This window comes from Somniosus microcephalus, chromosome 29, assembly GCF_052327205.1.
Source record: "Somniosus microcephalus isolate GS21.2 chromosome 29, FLI_Smic_1.0, whole genome shotgun sequence".
In the NCBI taxonomy this organism is placed as follows: domain Eukaryota; kingdom Metazoa; phylum Chordata; class Chondrichthyes; order Squaliformes; family Somniosidae; genus Somniosus; species Somniosus microcephalus.
Genome location: NC_141015.1, coordinates 25246438 through 25266025, shown reverse-complemented (window position 1 = coordinate 25266025; position 19588 = coordinate 25246438). Strand labels below are relative to the sequence as shown.

Sequence of the window (19588 nt, the reverse complement as noted above, 5' to 3'; positions counted from 1 at the left end):
TTAGGTTTTTGAGAGGGGTGATGACAGCAGATTTGAAGGAGAGGGGAACAGTACCTGAGGAGAGAGGGGAACAGTACCGTTAACAATATCAGCCAGGATGGGAAGTTGTGTGGTCAGCAGTTTAGTGGGAATAGGGTCAAGTGAGCAGGAGGTGGGTCTCATGGACAAGATCGGTTCAGAGAGGGCATGAGGGGAGAAACTAGAGAAAGATGTGAATTCAGTGCTAGGGCAGGGGGTTACCTCAGAGGAAGTTTGGCCCGGTGGGCTGGGGGAAGGGAGGGACTCGGCAGAGGCAGCTGAACAGATGGTCTCAGCCTTAGTGACAAAGAAGTTCATGAACTCCTTGCACTTGTTGTTGGGAGGAGAGGGTGAAGGAGGCAGGGGAGAGGGGTTTAAGGAGACGATTTGCAGTAGAGAAAAGAAGCCGGGAGTTATCTTTGCATTCCAGGATGACTGTACACCAGGAATGAAACCCTGCTGAACTTGCCCCATCATTCTAATTTTACCATGGTGCTGATAGGCTAAACAAATTGGGCCAAAGAAGGGTTTAAAGTGTATGCGAAGCAAGTATATATTGTGTGGGTCAACTAAATAATTGATGCACTCTGTATATTACTTTAAAGTATCAGTTAAGTGCACTACCATTTTAATTGCAAATGCCTAATTTTCCAGATGCTGAAGTATCTAAGTAGATTTTGAGGTAAATTGTTGAAAAAAGTACAGTCATAAAGGATATCCTGGCATCATGGACTTCAATAATACAATCCACTTTTTTCAGGCTGGCTTGCATCTTTTTAAGTCCTAGAGTAAAATACAACAGAAACAGGCTTCAGGTTACGGACTGCAGTTCTGTAAAATAAAAAGAATCTACCTGTATCCCCATTATTTGCAAAATAAATCCAAATGTGCCCTCGCGATTCCCAAACTGTTATATGGTCAAGGAAAGCATTTCTTGGGCAGCATGGGGGTGAGTTTCATGGGGGTTTTCCTGCTTCCCCGTCATAACTTTGACACAAGAGCCGTGGAAGCCCCATGGAAACTCATCCCATCCCTCCCCGAGTGAAAGGGCTAAAATAGAAGAGTGGGTCACCTCAGCTGCTCTCAACTACCTCCTGGAAGCCAGTCAGAGTAGCATTGGCAGCCCTTTCAGCCAAGATAAGCTGCATGGCAGAAGGACATTTTATATTTTTGACTTTAATGTCTTATTAAAGGCTGAGTGAATTGTTACAAGAAAGCAATTCAAGCAACATCACCTCTGAGATCTGAACTTCAATCGAGCCCAGGCTGGTGGAAGAAAGCCTCCTCTGTTAATCCTGTCAAGATCCAATGTGCAGTGTGTTTGGCAGCCTTAACCCAGCAACTAGTGGGTTGAGTACACAGCACAAAGGTCCACACAATTGGGTACAAGCCAACATACTCACTCACAGGCCACAAGAATGGCTGGCATGGATAATGAGAGTATTCACACTGGGGCAGCCAATGTGCTTTTCTGAGACACATAGAGGCTGAGTAGAAGGAGCCTTATGTTCCACCTGTCGCAGAAAATGTAGAAATCCAGTGACAGGCTGACAGATAATTCACTCATGGTCCCCATGGGGTCCAAATATTTCAATTTCAATATCCATGGTCTTAAGAAGTTACTACACCCCATCCACTAGCTTAAGCATCTACTCCCTCCATCACCGATGCACTGTCACTACAGTGTGTACTACCTGCAGGATGCATTGCAGCAAGTCGCCAAGGCTTCTTCGGCAGCACCTCCCAAACCTACAACCTCCCTCACCAAGGAGGACACGGGCAGCAGATGCCTGGGAACACCAGCACCTCTAAATTCCCTTCCACGTCACACACTATCCTGACTTGGGCAGTCGTTGGGTCAAACTCCTGGAACTCCCTACTCAACAGTACTTTGGGAGCACCTTTACCACACAGACTGCAGCAGTTCAAGAAGGTGGCCCACCAACACCTTCTCAACAGCAACTAGGAATAGGCTTATAAATGCCGGCCTTGCCAGAGACACCCACATCCCAAGAATGAATATTTTAAAAAACTCTATGGGGCACGGTTTCGCATCTGGCTCCAGAGGTAGCTGAACAATTGAAACATTGACCAGACTTCAAAGGGAGGTGCCTTGAATTATGACATTCACACAAAAAAATGCTGAAAAAGAAATTCAAATAAGTTCAGTGAAGATGTTCCACAATGCTATGGCTGGGAACTACTTAAAACTCCATTACAGCTATGCCCTCATATTGTAACTGATTTTCCAGGAATAAAGACTGTGACAATATAAGGAGCTAAGCAATAAAGCTACGATTATAAGAAAATAAGAAAGATATAAGAAAGCTGAAGATTGATACATCAGGTCAACCTGATCAGATCACACAAAACTCAACAGGAAAAAATAACAGCAGAAAGGACACAATGAATGAGCAAGTGACACAAGTGATTGTAGACTTGATTCATGTAATTCAGGACACTTGTGTGATGATGTAATAAAGATGTGTGACAACCTAATAAGGATATGCCCAAATACATGGGGGGGGGGGGGCCTCTACATTTATGCAGATCATGACTAACTGGTATCTACTACCCAGCTGGATTGCCTGTTTTTAGTGTTGCTATTATTAATGGTTGGTTGTTAATAGATGTATATGGCATTATAGCCTCAATGTTGTTGCTAAATAGTCAAAATCCAAGGGACCTTCCATGAAGCCTGGTCAATCTTCCATTTTTGCAATGAAACAGTAAAGCAGACATGCCGGTGCGACGGAGGCCAAGGACTGTCTCTGGGACACATTAACCCAAGACCATACACTTTCAAACTAGGGTCTCTGCACTATAGGGAGCAAAGAGGTATTCGGATTTCTGTCCATGCGTCATTTAGATTGTCATTTTTTCTGTATGCGTTGACTTATCGGCACATTATTTCTGTTGCTACATGCTCTGCAATGATAGCACTGCATTCCTTTGGGTAGCTAGCACTGTCTTTTGGAAGTTAGGATATGGAGTCGCTGGAAGTATGTCAATATTTCAAGGCAATTCCACTCCCCCTCGACCCCCCCACTCCCGCCTGAAAAGTTTGAATAACACTGCTCAAGCCTAATGTCTATATCTCTGTCCTTACTTTCAGATAGATTGTAAGCTCTTATTTTCTTGCTCCCGGTCTAGTTTTTACTAGGTTTATGAGGATAATTAACTTACTTTTTGGCAGTGGAGATCCATATTAGCAAGCTACAAGCTGTTCTTCACCTTTTAGTTTTAAACAGGAGATCTGGCTGATTATCACAGGGCTCTATCACTGCTACAAAATTCTAAGACTTATTCAAACTGATAGGTGCGTTCGACGCAATGTTTCACAGATAGGGTTCTTCAGCTGCTAGCCAGGAGGAAGCCTTCAATTACAGCGCACAAGTTTTTGGGTGACAGCGGAGGTGCTGAACGCGTCAAACAAGGAGACTCCACAGCTGTCGACACGGGATATGCAACCGCGACATAGCTTGCACACCCATTTACACATATGGAGTTGTGTTTAGTTTTCTACAAACTAACAGTATAAATCAAAATGCTGTGGATCACATTTTTAAATCACGAGTGACTGTCACTCAATGACACTTGTTGGCTCTAGACTTGTCTGACATTCGTGTTTAAATGAATCTTTACTGAACATCACTCTTCGTTAAACTATATCAAAGCTGTCAATATGAAGGAAAATAATAGGACCAACAATTTGCAAACCCATTTAAACATATGCAGATATTCACTTTTGTTTTAAACTGACAGCATGCGTCTAATACTATAAGTGGCATTTTTAAATCATGATAAGTGACCGTTACTTAGCAGGTCTTGACTCCAGTTTAATTTCAGCATTTAAAAACTTTACTATCACTGTCAGATTAATTGCAACACTGTCAACAGTGATGAAATGTTAGAAGGGATCTAGACTGAAAGGTCATTTAAACACATAATGCTGTGGTTATTTTTCAGAGCGAGATACAATGAAACAAATCACAGATTACAGATAGTCACTTACATAGTGACATTTGCTGGGTCTAGATTCAAATTGAGTGTACTTGTTCAAACTAAAATTTGGTGAACATTATTGCAAAGAGGGACCTCACAGGAATATCTATCTATCTTCTATCTATTCATTCTATCTATCTATCTATCTATAAAAGGATCGATCTGTCTGTCTGTCCTTCCGTCTGTCTGTCTGTCCGGCTATACACTCTAAAGTTATAGAGCGTACCTACACGTGCGTTACATCCAAAGAAAGCTTACGATTCCAGAACGGTCATAAGCGTATTTACTTTTCGGTCGGACAAAAATTGTTCGCACATTATACAAAAAACCTTCAAAATTCCACTCATTAGCATTGATTGACTGACGTCAAGGTTGACCAATCCTGTGCCGTCATGATTGACCAATCCTACAGTTCAGTCACCTCATTCGTTGACCAATCGTTGTGTGTGTGGACGGGACTAATCGCTTTCATCTCAGGGATCTGGCAGCCATTGCCTCAAGCTAAAAACCCCATTGCCTCAACCTAAAAATATGCTCATCGAGGTTAGTATCTTATTTATTTTCAAAAAGATTTACCAAAAATGTTTTATAAGTACTTTAACTTTCATCTTTGAAGGTATTAAAAGCTACAAATGTTTAGGTTAAAAAACAATGCAAAACGGGCCTAGGCTTCTCCAACTGCCGACAGCCCAAATCCAGTCCCAGGCTTCCAGCCCACACATCCCCAGGCCCAAAAAAGCCCTGGAAACTGCTGACAACCCAAATCCAGTCCCAGGCTTCCAGCCCACACATCGACCAGGCCCGAGAGGGTGGACAGACAGGGGTAAGGAGACCGCCCAGCCCAAAATAGCCCTCGCACCGTGGGGCTCCCCTGCTAGTACAAGATATAAAACAGCATCAATTGGGAGTACTGCAGTGCAAGTTGAGGCACTAGAACATGGGAGTCTAGCTACAACAGGCAAAATGACAATTTGTATAGATATCAGGACCTTCTTCATGCAACATGCACACTTGATGGCTTGACACAAGTGATTTGCACTCTCACCTTTGGCTTGGACGATTGTGGGTCCAAGCCCCACACAAGGACTTTAGCACATACACTAAGCTGGCACTGACAGCTGACCAGTGAAGCTCTGAAGCAGTGCTGCATTGTTGTAGAGATCCTTCTGCCTGTTCAGCTGGTGCTAACCAAAGAAGAGCAAGGGAGTTCTCCTCATGACCCTCACCCAACACCACTAAAAGTAGATTGATGGTTCATCTCATTTGCCATCATGTGGGATCCCGCAATTAATTGGCTGTGAAATGATTTGAGATGCCCCGAGAGTGTGGTAAGCTACTATTGGAATTATTTTCCAGGTAGAGCAATAGAGATTAACTCAGGATAGTTAAAGGAAGACTTGCAGTTATATAGCGCCTTTCACGATTGCAGGACGCCCCAAGCGCTTTACAGCCAACAAAGTACTTCTGAAATGTAGTCACTGTTGTAATGTAGGAAACGTGGCAGCCAAATTATGCACAGCAATGTGATAATGACCAGGTTATATATTTTAAGTATTGGTTGAGGTATAAATATTGGGCAGGACACCGGGGAGAACTCCCCTGCTCTTCTTCGGAATCGTGGGATCTTTTGCTTCCACCTAAGAGGGCAGACAGGGCCTCGGTTTAACGTCTCATCCAAAAGACGCCTCCCGACAATGCAGCACTCCCTCAGTACTGCACTGGAGCGTCAGCCTGGATTACGTGCTCAAAAGTGGAACTTGAACCCATAACCTTCTAACTCAGAGGCGAGAGTGCTACCACTGAACCATGACTGACACCGTGATGTTAGGCGATACGATTTGGGGACGGGGGGGAAGGGAAGTAAACTATGATGGGCTCAATGGCTGTTTTCATCTGTATCTATTTTGTGAATTATATCAGAGCTGCCAAAAGTGGGCAGGGAGCTTGCAATCCCATTGAAACACATGGAGCTTTAAACATTATGAATGATTTGTACGGTGCATGTACACTGTTGCTGAGCACTAGATAGGACCCTGGTGGGAGTGAGCACATTGTAGCAATTAATTCTGCAATGGCTAATTCTGGCCTCTTGAGCATCCCTGATTTTCATTGCCCCGTCATTGGCAGCCGTGCTTTCAGCTGCCAAGGCCCTAAGCTCTAGAATTCCACCTCTCTTTCCTACTTTAAGATGTTACTTAAAACCTGCCCCTTTGACCAAGATTTTGGTCATCTGCCCCAATATCTCACGTGTGTCGGCGTCAAATTTTGTTTTATAACACTCCTGTGAAGCGCCTTGGGATGGTTTACTACATTAAGAGCGCTATATAAATGCAAATTGTTGCTACACTTATGGGAGTGTCAGCCGTAGCTCGGTTGGTCTCACTCTCGCCTCTGAGCCAGAAGGTTGTGGGCTCCAGTCCCACTCCAGAGACTTGAGCACAAAATCCAGGCCGACACTCCCCCAGTGCGGTGGTGAGGGAGCGCTGCATTGTCAGAGGTGACGTCTTTCCGATGAGACGCTAAACCGAGGCCCCGTCTTCCCTCTCGGGTGGACGTAAAAGATCCCACGGCACTATTTCGAAGGAGAGCAGGGGAAGCTATTCCCCGGCCCAATATTTCTCCCTCAACCAACATCACAGAAACAGAGGGGTCGATTTTCCCGAAGCTGTCGGGAAGAAGGCGGGACTACAACTTTCGGGTTTTAGTCCCGCCTACATCGACATCCGGCCAATCCGCGCGATTTTCCCTTGATTGACCTTGTTGAGCCCGCCCAGTGGGCTCAGCAGGCCAATTAAGGGTCACCTGGCAACAGGTGACGTCACAGACTGAAATTTCATCTGTCAAGAGGTGCTGACAGATGAAATATCAGTGTTTCACAGCTATTTGAGTTCTAACATGAGTCCTTCTGCACAGACTCAGTTAGAACTCTCAGCAGCACTCAAAGCTGAAGGCTGTCACTTTTCACAGATCGCAGCCATTCAGCTTTAAGTGCCGGCTGAGTGACGGGCTCCCGACGCCTACAGGAAGAAAGGCTGTTAAGGTAAGTACAGGTAAGTAAAAGTTCTTTACACACTTTAGACACACCAAACACACTTACCTTTGCACTCATGCACCCATCACTCACCTGAACACCGACATCGCGACCCCTCCAAGTCCTTCAACCCGACGGCCCGCCTGCTCTAACCTGGCGTGGTTTGGAGCCGTCGGGAATCCCACACGACACCCCTCAAAATAGGGATTAGGCTAAAAACTGCCTGTTAACTACCTGTTAACAGGCAGTTAATTGGCACTAATCCCTTCCCGCCTCGGGTCGGCGGGTCCCAGTGCGGGGCAGGTACCCGCCGCCTCTGAAACTTGCGTAGAGCGGGGTTTTGGGCGGGATGGTGTCGGGACCCCCCCGAATTCGGGATTCCTCCCCCAGCTCCAGGAAAATCGACCCCAGACTCTCTGGTCATTATCGCATTGCTGTTAGTGGGATCTTGCTGTGCGCAAATCGTCCACCGCGTTTCCTACATTACAACAGTGACCACACTCCAAAAAGTACTTCATTGGCTGTAAAGCGCTTCGGGACGTCCGATAGTCGTGAAAGGCGCTATAAAAATGCAATTCACTACTCTGGCATGCCTTCTTTGTGAGGGATATTATTCTAGAGGGTCTGGAAATAAAAGCAGTTCGTTATTAGCACCAATTCGGACTATTTGTGTAAACACAGTTGACTGATGTTCTACACCAGCCGCAGATTCAGGTCCATGTCAATGAATCCTGGGGCAATGCGAGGGCCCCATCCCTACCCGCTATTAATTTAGTCCCCCCGCACCTTTCGCCATGTGTCCGGGGAACCATTTGGCCACGTCGCGGTTGCCAAAGTCGAAGCTGTGGCGGGCCCGCAGGGCGGCCTGCGCCGCTCGGCAGCTCATGGGCTGGGGGTCTGGGCCCAAGGCCGGGGCTCGCTTGTCACTCGACGGCCCAGGCCGAGGCCTCTCTCGCTCGCTCCTCCGCTCACTCGCCGTTGCCCCGGGAGACCGCGCAGCGAGGGGGCCGTCTCCAAATCACTCTGGCCCGGCAACGGCGTAGAGACACCGCTGACGGCCCAGGGGCCGTCTCCAAATCACCCTGGCCCAGCAACGACGTAGAGACACCACTGACCGGCCCAGGGGGCAGGGGCCATCTCCAAATCACCCTGGCCCGGCAACGGCGTAGAGACACCGCTGACCGGCCCAGGGGCCGTCTCCAAATCACCCTGGCCCAGCAACGGCATAGACACTGCTGATGGGGGCAGGGGCCGTCTCCAAATCACCCTGGCCCAGCAACGGCGTAGAGACACCGCTGACGGGGGCAGGGGCCATCTCCAAATCATCCTGGCCCAGCAACGGCGTAGAGACACCGCTGACCGGCCCAGGAGCCGTCTCCAAATCACCCTGGCCCAGCAACGGCATAGAGACACCACTGACCAGCCGGATCCGCAGCTCCTGCCAGAGAGGGCGGCTTCCTCAGCCAAAAAATGCTGGATACCAAAGCAAAACACTGCAGATGCTGGAAATCGAAAAAATGAGGGGCTTCAGTCACGTGGATAGACTGGAGAAGCTGGGGTTGTTCTCCTTAGAGCAGAGAAGGTTGAGAGGAGATTTGATAGAGGTGTTCAAAATCATGAGATGTCTGGACAGAGTAGATAGAGGGAAACTGTTCCCACTGGCGGCAGGGTCGAGAAGCAGAGGACGCCGATTTAAAATGGTTGGCAAAAGAACCAAAAGCGACATGACGGAAAACTTTTTTTTTAGCGCAGCGAGTGATTAGGATCCGGAATGCACTGCCTGAGAGGCAGACTCAGTCACAGCTTTCAAAAGTATCTGAAGGAAAAAAATTTGCAGGGCTACGGGGAAAGTGGGACCAGCTGAAGTGCTCTTGCAGAGAGCCGGCACAGGCTCAACAGGCCGAATGGCCTTCTTCAGTGCTGTAACCATTCTATGATTCTAAATGCTGGAAATACTCAGCAGGTCAAAGAGCATCTGTGACGAAAGGTCAGCGACCTGAAACCATAACTCTAGGGCTGGATATTCCAACCCCCACGGGTGTGTACGCACCCGTAGGGGCCTCGCAAGTGCCAGTTTCAGTGCATGCGAAGCGCATGCACTAAAACCCAGCACTTCCGATGTCAAGAATTCTCTTGACAGATCCTCTGCCTGCCCGGGCGAAGGGCCTCCCCGGGCAAAGAGTTCTGCTTTCTGCACAACCTCTGCCAGCTGAAAACCTTTAAAAATCTTACGCCTGGTAAAAGCAGCGTAAGGCCTGCTTTTACCAGCATAAGAGTTTTAAAAAATGAAAACATTTTTTTTTCCCACTCATTTATAATTTAAAAAGGTAAGTTTATGTCCCATAAAAAACTTTAATTATTTTTTCAAAAAATTAAATTTTTTAAATATTTAATTTAATGTAATTTTAAATACATGATTTAAAAAAAAATTAATGTTTAACTGTTTTTAAATGTGATCCCCATTCATACTTTTGACAGATCTATGCGTAGAGACCTGTCAAAGGTGTGCAGGGGGATTCCCTTCTTTGATTGGTTCCCCATGGCCCACGTGATCCCAGGGATGCTTGGAAACCGCCTGCGCCCCTGGGATACCTGGGCCTCTGCACGTGCGCACCAGGAGAGGCCCAAGAGCAGAAGTCTCGGGACCTACGGAGCCAGCAGGTAAGTGGGTAGAATTTTCCCAATCAGAGGCATCCGCACGCAGGAAGCCTCTGATTGGAAAATCCAGCCCCTTGTTTCTCTCTCTCCACAGATGCTGCCTGACCTGCTGAGTGTTTCCAGCATTGACTGTTTTTATTAAATTTCATTGACTGTGAATTGCTTTGGGATGTGAAAGGTGCTATATATATGCAAGTTCTTTCCAATATTAATCAACAGTCTCTGTTCATATTTTTTTGTCTCATTTGTACTTTTATATTTGTTCTCAGAATGTGGGCAACACTGGCAAGACTGCATCCCTAGTTGCCCTGCAAAGATGGTGATGGGCTGCACTGTAGTCCCTGTGATCATGGTGCTTCCATGACAGTGTTAGCTAGGGAATTCCTGGATGTTAAGCCAGTGATGATGAAGCAACGATGACAGAAGTCCTAGTCAGCATGGTATTGACTTTGTGACTTGCAGCTATTTATGGTCCCACGATGTTACTTCTCATGTCCTTCTCAGTAGTAGAGGTTGCAGGCCAGGGAAGTGCTGTTTAATCAGGAATTCTGACAGTAACGCCTAGTTACCTCCATTTACCATTAAATTATTCTGAATAAGTTTCCAAAATGGCAATTTAATGATATATAAATGACAAAACTTGGAGTGTCCAGTAAAAATTTAACAGAGATTTATACAGATATTTGATAGGTTTATTCTTTATTCTTTCTTTTCAGAAATAGAAAACTGATTTATAAGTGGATAGGAAAGTCACATAATTTCTGTGCAAAATAGAACAGGAAATTTCAAACTCAAAATCATTTGTGCATAAAGTGCAGTAATTTTAAGTAAATTTCTAACTCTGTCCATTAAAGGACGATACAACACAATACCAAAAAGATTTTTAAATTATACCCATTGAAAAATATGAAGCAATATGAAGCACAAATTCCAGCAAATAATAACATTGGAGTTTTGATTCACAGTATGTACTTAAAAACAATTCAGCCTCAGGTAGTTAGGCATTAAGAATCTGTTGTTGATTCATTAGTGATAGAAACTGCCATGTCTGAGCTCACGTAATAACCTGAACTAAATCTGCAACATCTCCTGCACCTTGAGTACAGTTTTCAGTTTTGGTTGCCAAGACACAAGGGAAACATTCAAGCCATGGAGGCGGTGCAGAAAAGAGCCACAAGGCTCTACTATCAAAGGATCGAGTTACGAGGAGTGACTGGAGAAACAGGGACACTTTAGTCTTGGAAAGGGACAACTTAGGCGGGGGGGGGGGGGGTATAGAAGATTTTTAAAATGGCATGGATGATGTTAATCCAGAGTACTACTTGTAGGTACACCAGGATACTAAAACCAGGCGGAATAGGTTAAAACTGGTGAAAATAAAGTTTACGACAGGTGTCTGAACAGGGGTGGTGGAGATGAAAACATTAGATTCATTCAAAAGTCAGTTAGATGATGTAATGGGGAGGAGAAATGTAGACTTTTATTGTGGGTCGCTGAACTAAGTTGATCTAAATATTTATCTTGTGAACTCCCATTAAAGGAAGTAAAGCTACTGCATGAAGACTCTGAAATGCAGTACTACATTGGAGAAACTTTACAAATACCTTTTTTGCTATTCTATACCAGATAACCATGGAAACATTTTTCACTTAAAAGACATAGAAAAATAAGAGACAAAAAAAAAGACCCTTTCAGCCTAAGGAAGCTTGTCTCTCCAGTACGCTAACTCTCCGAGTCTAGCATTCAACTGCATTTTCAACACCTTAATGTACTTCACCCTACTAACTTGCCTGCTGTATTATTCCAAACACTTATCACCTGGAGAAAGGATTTCATCTGTACCCTAGACATAGTGAAATTGTAAATGTGTTCTTTATAAACACATTTACAGTATCACCACTATATATAAAACGTATAAAGGTTAAAAAAGATTGTATAATGTAAATGCTTGAGAACAAAAGGTTCGGGGGACAGAAAAATGTTATCTGCAGTTTAAGCAAGTTTTGTAAAGTAGTTGGTAAATATCTATGAGGCCTGTATCTTACAATATCAGTAACGTGTGCAGTATTTCAGTCATGTGATATTACTTCACTAAATGTGCTCTGTTACAGCCGTTGGCAAGCCACTGTTGCCATTAGGTTGCCACAGAACCATGATAAGCATTAGAAATCATGTTCCAGGTACAGTACTGGACAACCTGTGATCAACGCCATGGGAGATCTACTAGTTCATTTTAAAAAGAAAAGAAATGCTGAATGTTGCTATTAAGTCAGCTTTTCGGCCTATGGTAATCAATGTGATTATTCCAAAAGTTCATGTTGTTTTCTGGCAATAGCAACAAAAATTAATCATGCAAACATTCCAAGTGTCAGCAAAACTTTCAATACTAATTATGTGACAATTAGGATTTTTGAATTTGATTGACGGGGCTTTCAACCAATGCCAGTGAAGCCAGAGTGGGCAGTGTTGCAGTAATTCAATTTATACAGTAATGGCAGTTGGCTACCTCCCAGCTCTGGCTATGGTATTTGCTTTAACACACGATGTTACGATGGGCTGTCACTGATCTTTCCTTCCATTTCTCCTGCCTTTACATTACTTTCCACGACAGCTCCCCCCATTTGAAAGACCCTCTTGTGCTGTCTCCAAGTTGCGCTGCCACCACTGCTGGCTACTATTCCCCGCTAAGGCCTCACATCCAGTCTGTGGCATGTCTGACTGGAAGTGAGCTGCCCAGGCCTCGGACAGCACAGAGAATTGCTGATGCTAAAAGCTCAGGTCGATCATACTGTGTGCAGTGGGGCCAATTGGAAAGAAAAAGAGAGGCAGCTTGAGCATTGTATATACTGGGGGAGTGAGACAAAGACAGAGCAGGGTTGTGGGAATGGAGTTAGAGAGAGAGACAGGCCCAGAGAGAGCAAATGGAGCATAGCACAAGAATAGAATACAACCTGGCCTGAGTCTTGGTCCCACAAGTCTTACTGTGGAAGATGCCCTAGGTATTTTATATACCTTGATCAGGTGCCTTCTTAAACTTCTTTCTAAACAATGGTTCTCAAATGTTTCCTGCTGGGTGCCACCAATAAAGTCTCATTCTGGTATGGCTAGCTAAGGCCAAAAAGTCTCTAGTACCGTGACATTGTAATCTGTGAAAATACAGTTTCTAGTCCATGCACAGCAATATAATTCATAAAAACATTCTATAAATGATTTACTCCTACCAATCTCTAACACAATTTAGATTGTATGTTTGAAAGACACCATTAGGAGTTTATTAAAGACGGAGATGACAGGTGCACTTTGATAAAGAATTGAAACGTTTTACAGTTTGGCATTTTTGGAAATGATAGGCAGATAATGATCATTCAGGCGATCTGCCTCCCTCCATCCGGACTGCAAGGCACCATGGGTAGTAGAATAAAATGTCCGGTGAGTTGCTTCACCTGCAAAAAGCACCTGCAATGGCTAAAATAATATAAACAAAAAAAGTTATTAAATCACCGTGTTCATCACAAGTACACATCCCCGGACTATTAATTTGACGGTAAGCCTATTGAAAACAGAAATGTAAACAGTTTATAAAAAGTTAATATTTCAGAAATGAGGAGGAAGATAAAATGACCACCCAGTATAGAATATCGGAAATGGGGAAAAGACAAAAAAGGCAAAGGCAGATTAAAAAAGGGTGGAAAAAAGGTATTTCACCATTCTTGGAGGTGGAGTCTTCAGAAGTGACAAATGCCATAATTTGAAAATCAATCTGTCAAACAGAAGGCCTCACAGGGTCAATACTAGGGCCAAAGCTGTGAGAGTGTCGGGACAACTGTTATTAACTCCGAAGATGGACTTATCATTAGGTGATAGCTGGCTGCTTGTAATTAGAGTTATCTAGACAATGGTTTAAGAATGTTTGTTCATATGTGAATCCATTGCACACATTACTTCATGTGTTAGCAGTTCTGCACAGCTTCTTTCTATAGATTTATTTATCTTTTCTTCTTTGTCTTTTTCAAACAGTCTATCGGCCAATTTCAAAATCTCCCTATTTATCAATAAACCCCACAAGGAAATCTTTAAGAATTGAAAAAAACACTGTTGTAATAAATTTATTAGTGTAACATTTGCCTGTTTTATCCTCCCAATTATCCAATATAGTAACTTTAATTGGCAGTATATAAAATAAATGTGCATTATACTCAATTAAGAAAACAAAATTGTACAGTACCTGTTCTTTTGTAGATTTAAATGGGAGAGGTTGTGCAATGACATCTATATCATCTCCTGAACTTCCAACTGCAGTGTAACTATATGATCCCTTGGTGTACTGATCATTGTACCATTTTGATCGTAATATACTCTTTGGTACAGGTATCAATGGGTTTCCTAAATAAAAGAGCTTGTAAGTATTTTGTGCAGTGTTGGAATATGTGCTTAAGTACTGCTGTAACATGTCCGAAACTGTACCTGTAAATCTACGTATGACTTGTGTCAAACTATTTTTGACTTCAGAATCAGATAAGCTCTCCATAAAGTTAGCTTCCTCCCCAGCAAGCACAGCTAAAAGGATATGGCCATACCTGCAGATAGAACATAAGAGGTATGAAGCCTGGAAAAAAACGAGGAATATTCACGCCCCTGCATTCATTCTGCACGTGGCAGAATTCAATTGTTTATTCCAAGAGTGCTTTGTTTTCTGAATGTTGTACATTTCTCAAATGCTTTTTAACGGTTCAATCATTTAAGGGAATTAGTGCTAGCTTCTTAGCACTGAACAAAAATATTTGCTCAAGAATTTAAAACCCTTTGGGGGAAAAATTCGGTTGCTTTGCGCCTCCCGTTAGCGCCCTAAGGCGGCGCAAAGCAATTAGCGCCCGGGCGCGGCAATGTTTGCGCCGCTCGCGAAATTGACCAGACATTTTGCGGCAGCGCTAAACACTACCGCCACGATCTCCTGCGCCCGTAGATTGTGACGTCAGTCGAGCGTGCAACGCCCCGGACCGGATATTGAGTGGCACCCCCTGCCGCTAGCAACAACAGGTTGAGGGGAACGATTTGCAGTCGGGAAGGGACTGGGGGAGTGCTATTTAAAGGCGACCGCTTCCTGCCTTTTTTTTTTTAAATCGGCGACATTTTTGCACCACACATTCTGAGAGAGAGAGAGAGACTGACTTCTGGAGATTTTCAATGCTGTGAAGGAGTTTTGGGTACTGAGCAGCACTTTGTAGGTTCATTTTGATTTGATCTTCCTTGCATCAATTTAGAAGAGACTATGGGGGCTGCACTATGAGCTTTTTCCCTGGGCCCCTCCATTGTTCTTTCTAGCAGATTTGATGTACAGGTCTCTCCAGGCCGAGATTCAAGGCTGCAATGAGCAGGATGTGGATGGAGAGCAAGATCGACCCTCCCCTTTAAGAACTGGCCGGCGCCAGTGTGTCTGTGTTCCATTGTGACATCACATGAGCTTCGCCAGCGCTCTGAGGTAACAACTCGCTCCTCGGTGTTAGCGCCTTAAGAGAGATGTGTAGCGCTTGATTTAACGCTCCAATCACCTCCAGGGGCGATAGAAGCCAAATTTGCAGTCGGAGGCGATAATTAGCGCCAGGCGCTAAACTTTGCGCCCGGTCGATAACTGCGCCCCAAACGGGACAATACCGAATTTCTCCCCCTTTATTTATCACAATGTATTCAGTCCTGTTAGTCATTTAGTCCTGTTGACTGACTACTTACCAAGTGCAATTACACATTACCAGAACACAATAAAATCATGGTAAGCGAAATGTCATCAGTATATGTCAAATCATTACAGTTAAATGGGCCTCAGAAATTCTACTTTTGGAAATTATTCTTGTGCATTCTGACTTTACAATGGGTTAGTGAATACTCTTTGTAAATGAATGAATGGAATGTCTGGGAAAACAAGTCATTTTGCAATAATGTGTACATCAGTTTTATTGAGCTTATATAAAAGAAAAGCTTTGTATTTTGAAAGCTAAAATAATCAAACATTCTGTACTCAAAGCATCCAAAAGGTAAATATAGTCAGGATTCAACTCTAAAATAACTAAATTTGAATCATGCTTGTGTATAACTTGACATTTGAATTTTATCATTACAGCATATCTGTAATCACTTATCTTGAATGGGGAAGGGGAAAGGTATGGTCATTTTAGAAAGAAAATTGCAGATGACTGGTGGCATAAGAAAGTATTTTTTGATTTTGCACCCTCACCTTGACCATATATTCTAACAGTACCACTCCAGTCTAGCCAGTGTTAAAAGACAAAATGGACCCCAGCTATTCACAATACAGTATATATTAATGATCTAGACAAGGGAACTAGATGTAATATCTCCAAGTTTGCAGACGACACAAAGCCGGGTGGGCGTGTGTGCTGTGAGGAGGATGTCGAGAAACTCCAGGATGATTTGGACAGGTTGGGTGATTGGGCAGAAGCATGGCAGATGCAATATAACGTGGATAAATGTGAGGTTATCCACTTTGGTGGCAAAAACAGGAAGGCAGATTATTATCTGAATGGCAATAGATTGAGAGAAGGGGAAGTGCAACGAGACCTGGGTGTCCTTGTGCACCAGTCGCTGAAGGTAAGCATGCAGGTGCAGCAGGCGGTTAAGAAGGCAAATAGTATGTTGGCCTTCGTAGCGAGACGGTTTGAGTACAGGAACAAGGATGTCTTGCTGCAGTTGTACAGGGCCTTGGTGAGACCACATCTTGAGTATTGTGTGCAGTTTTGGTCGCCTTATCTGAGGAAGGATGTACTTGCCATGGAAGGAGTTCAGCGAAGATTCACCAGGCTGATACCTGGGATGGCAGGAATGACGTATGAGGAGAGATTGGGTCAATTGGGCTTATACTTGCTGGAGTTTAGAATGAGAGGGGATCTCATTGAAACTTATAAAATTCTGACAGGACTGGACAGACTAGATGCAGGAAGGATGTTCCCGATGGTCGGGGAGTCCAGAACCAGGGGTCACAGTCTAAGGATAAGGGGTAAGCCATTTAGGACAGAAATGAGGAGGAATTTCTTCACCCAGAGAGTGGTGAACCTGTGGAATTCTCTACCACAGAAGGCAGTAGAGGCCAATTCATTAAATATATTCAAGAAGGAGTTGGATATATTTCTTAAGGCTAAAGGGATCAAGGGGTATGGGGAGAAAGCAGGGACAGGGTACTGAATTTGGATGATCAGCCATGATCGCATGGAATGGCGGAGCAGGCTCGAGGGGCCGAATGGCCTACTCCTGTTCCTATCTTCTATGTTTCTATGTCATCAGCGTCGGCGGGAATTTCAGCGGCAGCAGCGGGGCTATAAAAGGCTCCAAGAGACCAGGAAGGCCTCACAGCGTCGGCGGGAATTTCAGCGGCAGCAGCGGGGCTATAAAAGGCTCCAAGAGACCAGGTAGGCCTTACAGCGTCGGCGGGAATTTCAGCGGCAGGGCTATAAAAGGCTCCAAGAGACCAGGTAGGCCTCACAGCGTCGGCGGGAATTTCAGTGGCAGCAGCGGGGCTATGAAAGGCTCCCAGAGACCAGTTAGGCCTCACAGCGTCGGCGGGAATTTCAGCGGCAGCAGCGGGGCTATAAAAGGATCCAAGAGACCAGGTAGGTTTACTAATCTCCAATCTCACGGAGAGGGAGAGAAGTAAAAAGTAATCGAAGTGTTCACTATGGAGAAGTACAATGTAGACATAGAAATCGGGCAGGGGGGCTGTGATATACTTGAACATATTAGCATCGAGAGGGAGGAGGTACTGGCGGTTTTAGCAGGCTTAAAAGTGGATAAATCCCCAGGCCCGGACGAGATGTATCCCAGGCTGCTGTGTGAGGCAAAGGAGGAGATTGCAGGGGCTCTGACACAAATTTTCAGAACCTCTCTGGCCACAGGGGATGTGCCAGAGGACTGGAGAACAGCTAACGTAGTACCATTATTCAAGAAGGGTAGTAGGGATAAACCAGGGAATTACAGGCCAGTGGTAGGGAAATTATTGGAAAAAATTCTGAGGGACAGAATTAGTCTCCACTTGGAGAGGCAAGGATTAATCAGGGATAGTCAGCATAGCTTTGTCAAGGGAAGATTATGTCTGACTAATTTGATTGAATTTTTAGAGGGGGTGACTAGGTGTGTGGATGAGGGTAGTGCAGTGGATGTGGTATACAGGGATTTCAGTAAGACTTTCGATAAAGTCCCGCATAGGAGACTGGTCAAGAAGGTAAGAGCCCATGGGATCCAGTGTGCCTTGGCACATTGGATCCAAAACTGGCTTAGTGGCAGAAGGCAGAGGGTGATGGTCGAAGGCTGTTTTTGTGACTGGAAGCCTGTGTCCAGTGGGGTACCGCAGGGATCGGTGCTGGATCCCTTGATGTTTGTTGTCTACATTAATGATTTGGATGTGAATGTAAAAGGTATGATCAGTAAGTTCGCAGATGACACGAAAATTGGTGGGGTGGTAAATAACGAGGAGGGTAGCCTCAGTCTGCAAGACGATATAGATGGGTTGGTCAGATGGGCGGAACAGTGGCAAATGGAATTTAACCCTGAAAAGTGTGAGGTGATGCATTTCGGAGGGACTAACAAGGCAAGGGAATACACAATGAATGGTAAGACCCTAGGAAAGACAGAGGATCAGAGGGACCTTGGTGTGCATGTACATAGATCCCTGAAGGCAGCAGGTGGATAAGGTGGTTAAAAAGGCATATGGGATACTTGCCTTCATTAGCCGAGGCATAGAATATAAGAGCAGGGAGGTTATGATGGAGCTATACAAAACGCTGGTTAGGCCACAGCTGGAATACTGTGTGCAGTTCTGGTCACCACACTATAGGAAGGATGTGATTGCTTTGGAGAGGGTGCAGAGGAGATTCACCAGGATGTTACCTGGGCTGGAGCGCTTCAGCTATGAAGAACGACTGGACAGGCTGGGGTTGTTTTCCTTGGAGCAGAGAAGGCTGAGGGGGGACCTGATTGAGGTGTACAAAATTGAGGGGCATAGATAGGGTAGATAGAAAGGAACTTTTTCCCTTAGTAGAGGGGTCAATAACAAGGGGGCATAGATTCAAGGTAAGGGGCAGGAGGTTTAGAGGGGATTTGAAGAAGAACTTTTTCACCCAGAGGGTGGTTGGAATCTGGAACTCACTGCTTGAAAGGGTGGTAGAGGCAGGAACCCTCACAACATTCAAGAAGCATTTGGATGAGCACTTGAAATGCCATAGCATACAAGGCTACGGACCAAATGCTGGAAAATGGGATTAGATTAGACAGGGCTTGATGGCCGGCGCGGACGCGATGGGCCGAAGGGCCTCTTTCTGTGCTGTATAACTCTACGACTATGTGACATCACCAGAAAGCAGGTAAGTGATTGGTTGGTGAGTATTTCTCCCTTTTTAAATTTTACCTCTGTGGTTTATAGTTTCTAAAGTCTCTGCGGTGTAGCGGGGACTGTTTATAAACCAGGCCCCTTAAATATACTATTTAACTGTAGTGTAATTGGTGGGATTGATTTGATTTAATTTAATTGCAATTAATTAAAGGGTAAGTCATGGCAGGACAGCCCGGTGCTGTGGTATGCTCCTCCTGCGCTATGTGGGAACTCAGGGACACTTCCTGTGTCCCTGACAACTATGTGTGCAGGAAGTGTGTCCAGCTGCAGCTACTGGCAGACCGCATTGTGGCGCTGGAGCTGCGATTGGATTCATACTGGACCATTCGCGAGGCTGAGGAAGTCGTGAATAGCACGTTTGATTAGTTGGTCACACTGCAGGCAAAGGTTGGACAGGCAGAAAGGGAATTGGTGACCAACAGACAGAGTACTAGGCACAGGCAGGTAGTGCAGGGGTCCCCTGTGGACATCCCCCTCTCAAA

The 19588-nt window shown here is 44.9% G+C and overlaps 2 protein-coding genes across 2 annotated transcripts in view; both read right to left on the bottom strand.

Annotated features, from left to right (window-relative positions):
- The window catches only part of mtg1 (mitochondrial ribosome-associated GTPase 1), a 31267-nt gene extending 23154 nt beyond the window's left edge, over positions 1-8113 (bottom strand). The window contains exons 1-2 of the mRNA XM_085970410.1: positions 7841-8113; positions 737-801 (exon numbers count right to left, since the gene is read on the bottom strand). Of these exons, the coding sequence (XP_085826536.1) occupies positions 737-801; positions 7841-7940 (165 nt within the window). The 5' untranslated portion in view covers positions 7941-8113. The remainder of the gene's footprint in view (positions 1-736; positions 802-7840) is intronic.
- A 2277-nt stretch (positions 8114-10390) lies between these two features.
- The window catches only part of paox (polyamine oxidase), a 25694-nt gene continuing 16496 nt past the window's right edge, over positions 10391-19588 (bottom strand). The window contains exons 5-7 of the mRNA XM_085970400.1: positions 14177-14289; positions 13938-14095; positions 10391-13177 (exon numbers count right to left, since the gene is read on the bottom strand). Of these exons, the coding sequence (XP_085826526.1) occupies positions 13034-13177; positions 13938-14095; positions 14177-14289 (415 nt within the window). The 3' untranslated portion in view covers positions 10391-13033. The remainder of the gene's footprint in view (positions 13178-13937; positions 14096-14176; positions 14290-19588) is intronic.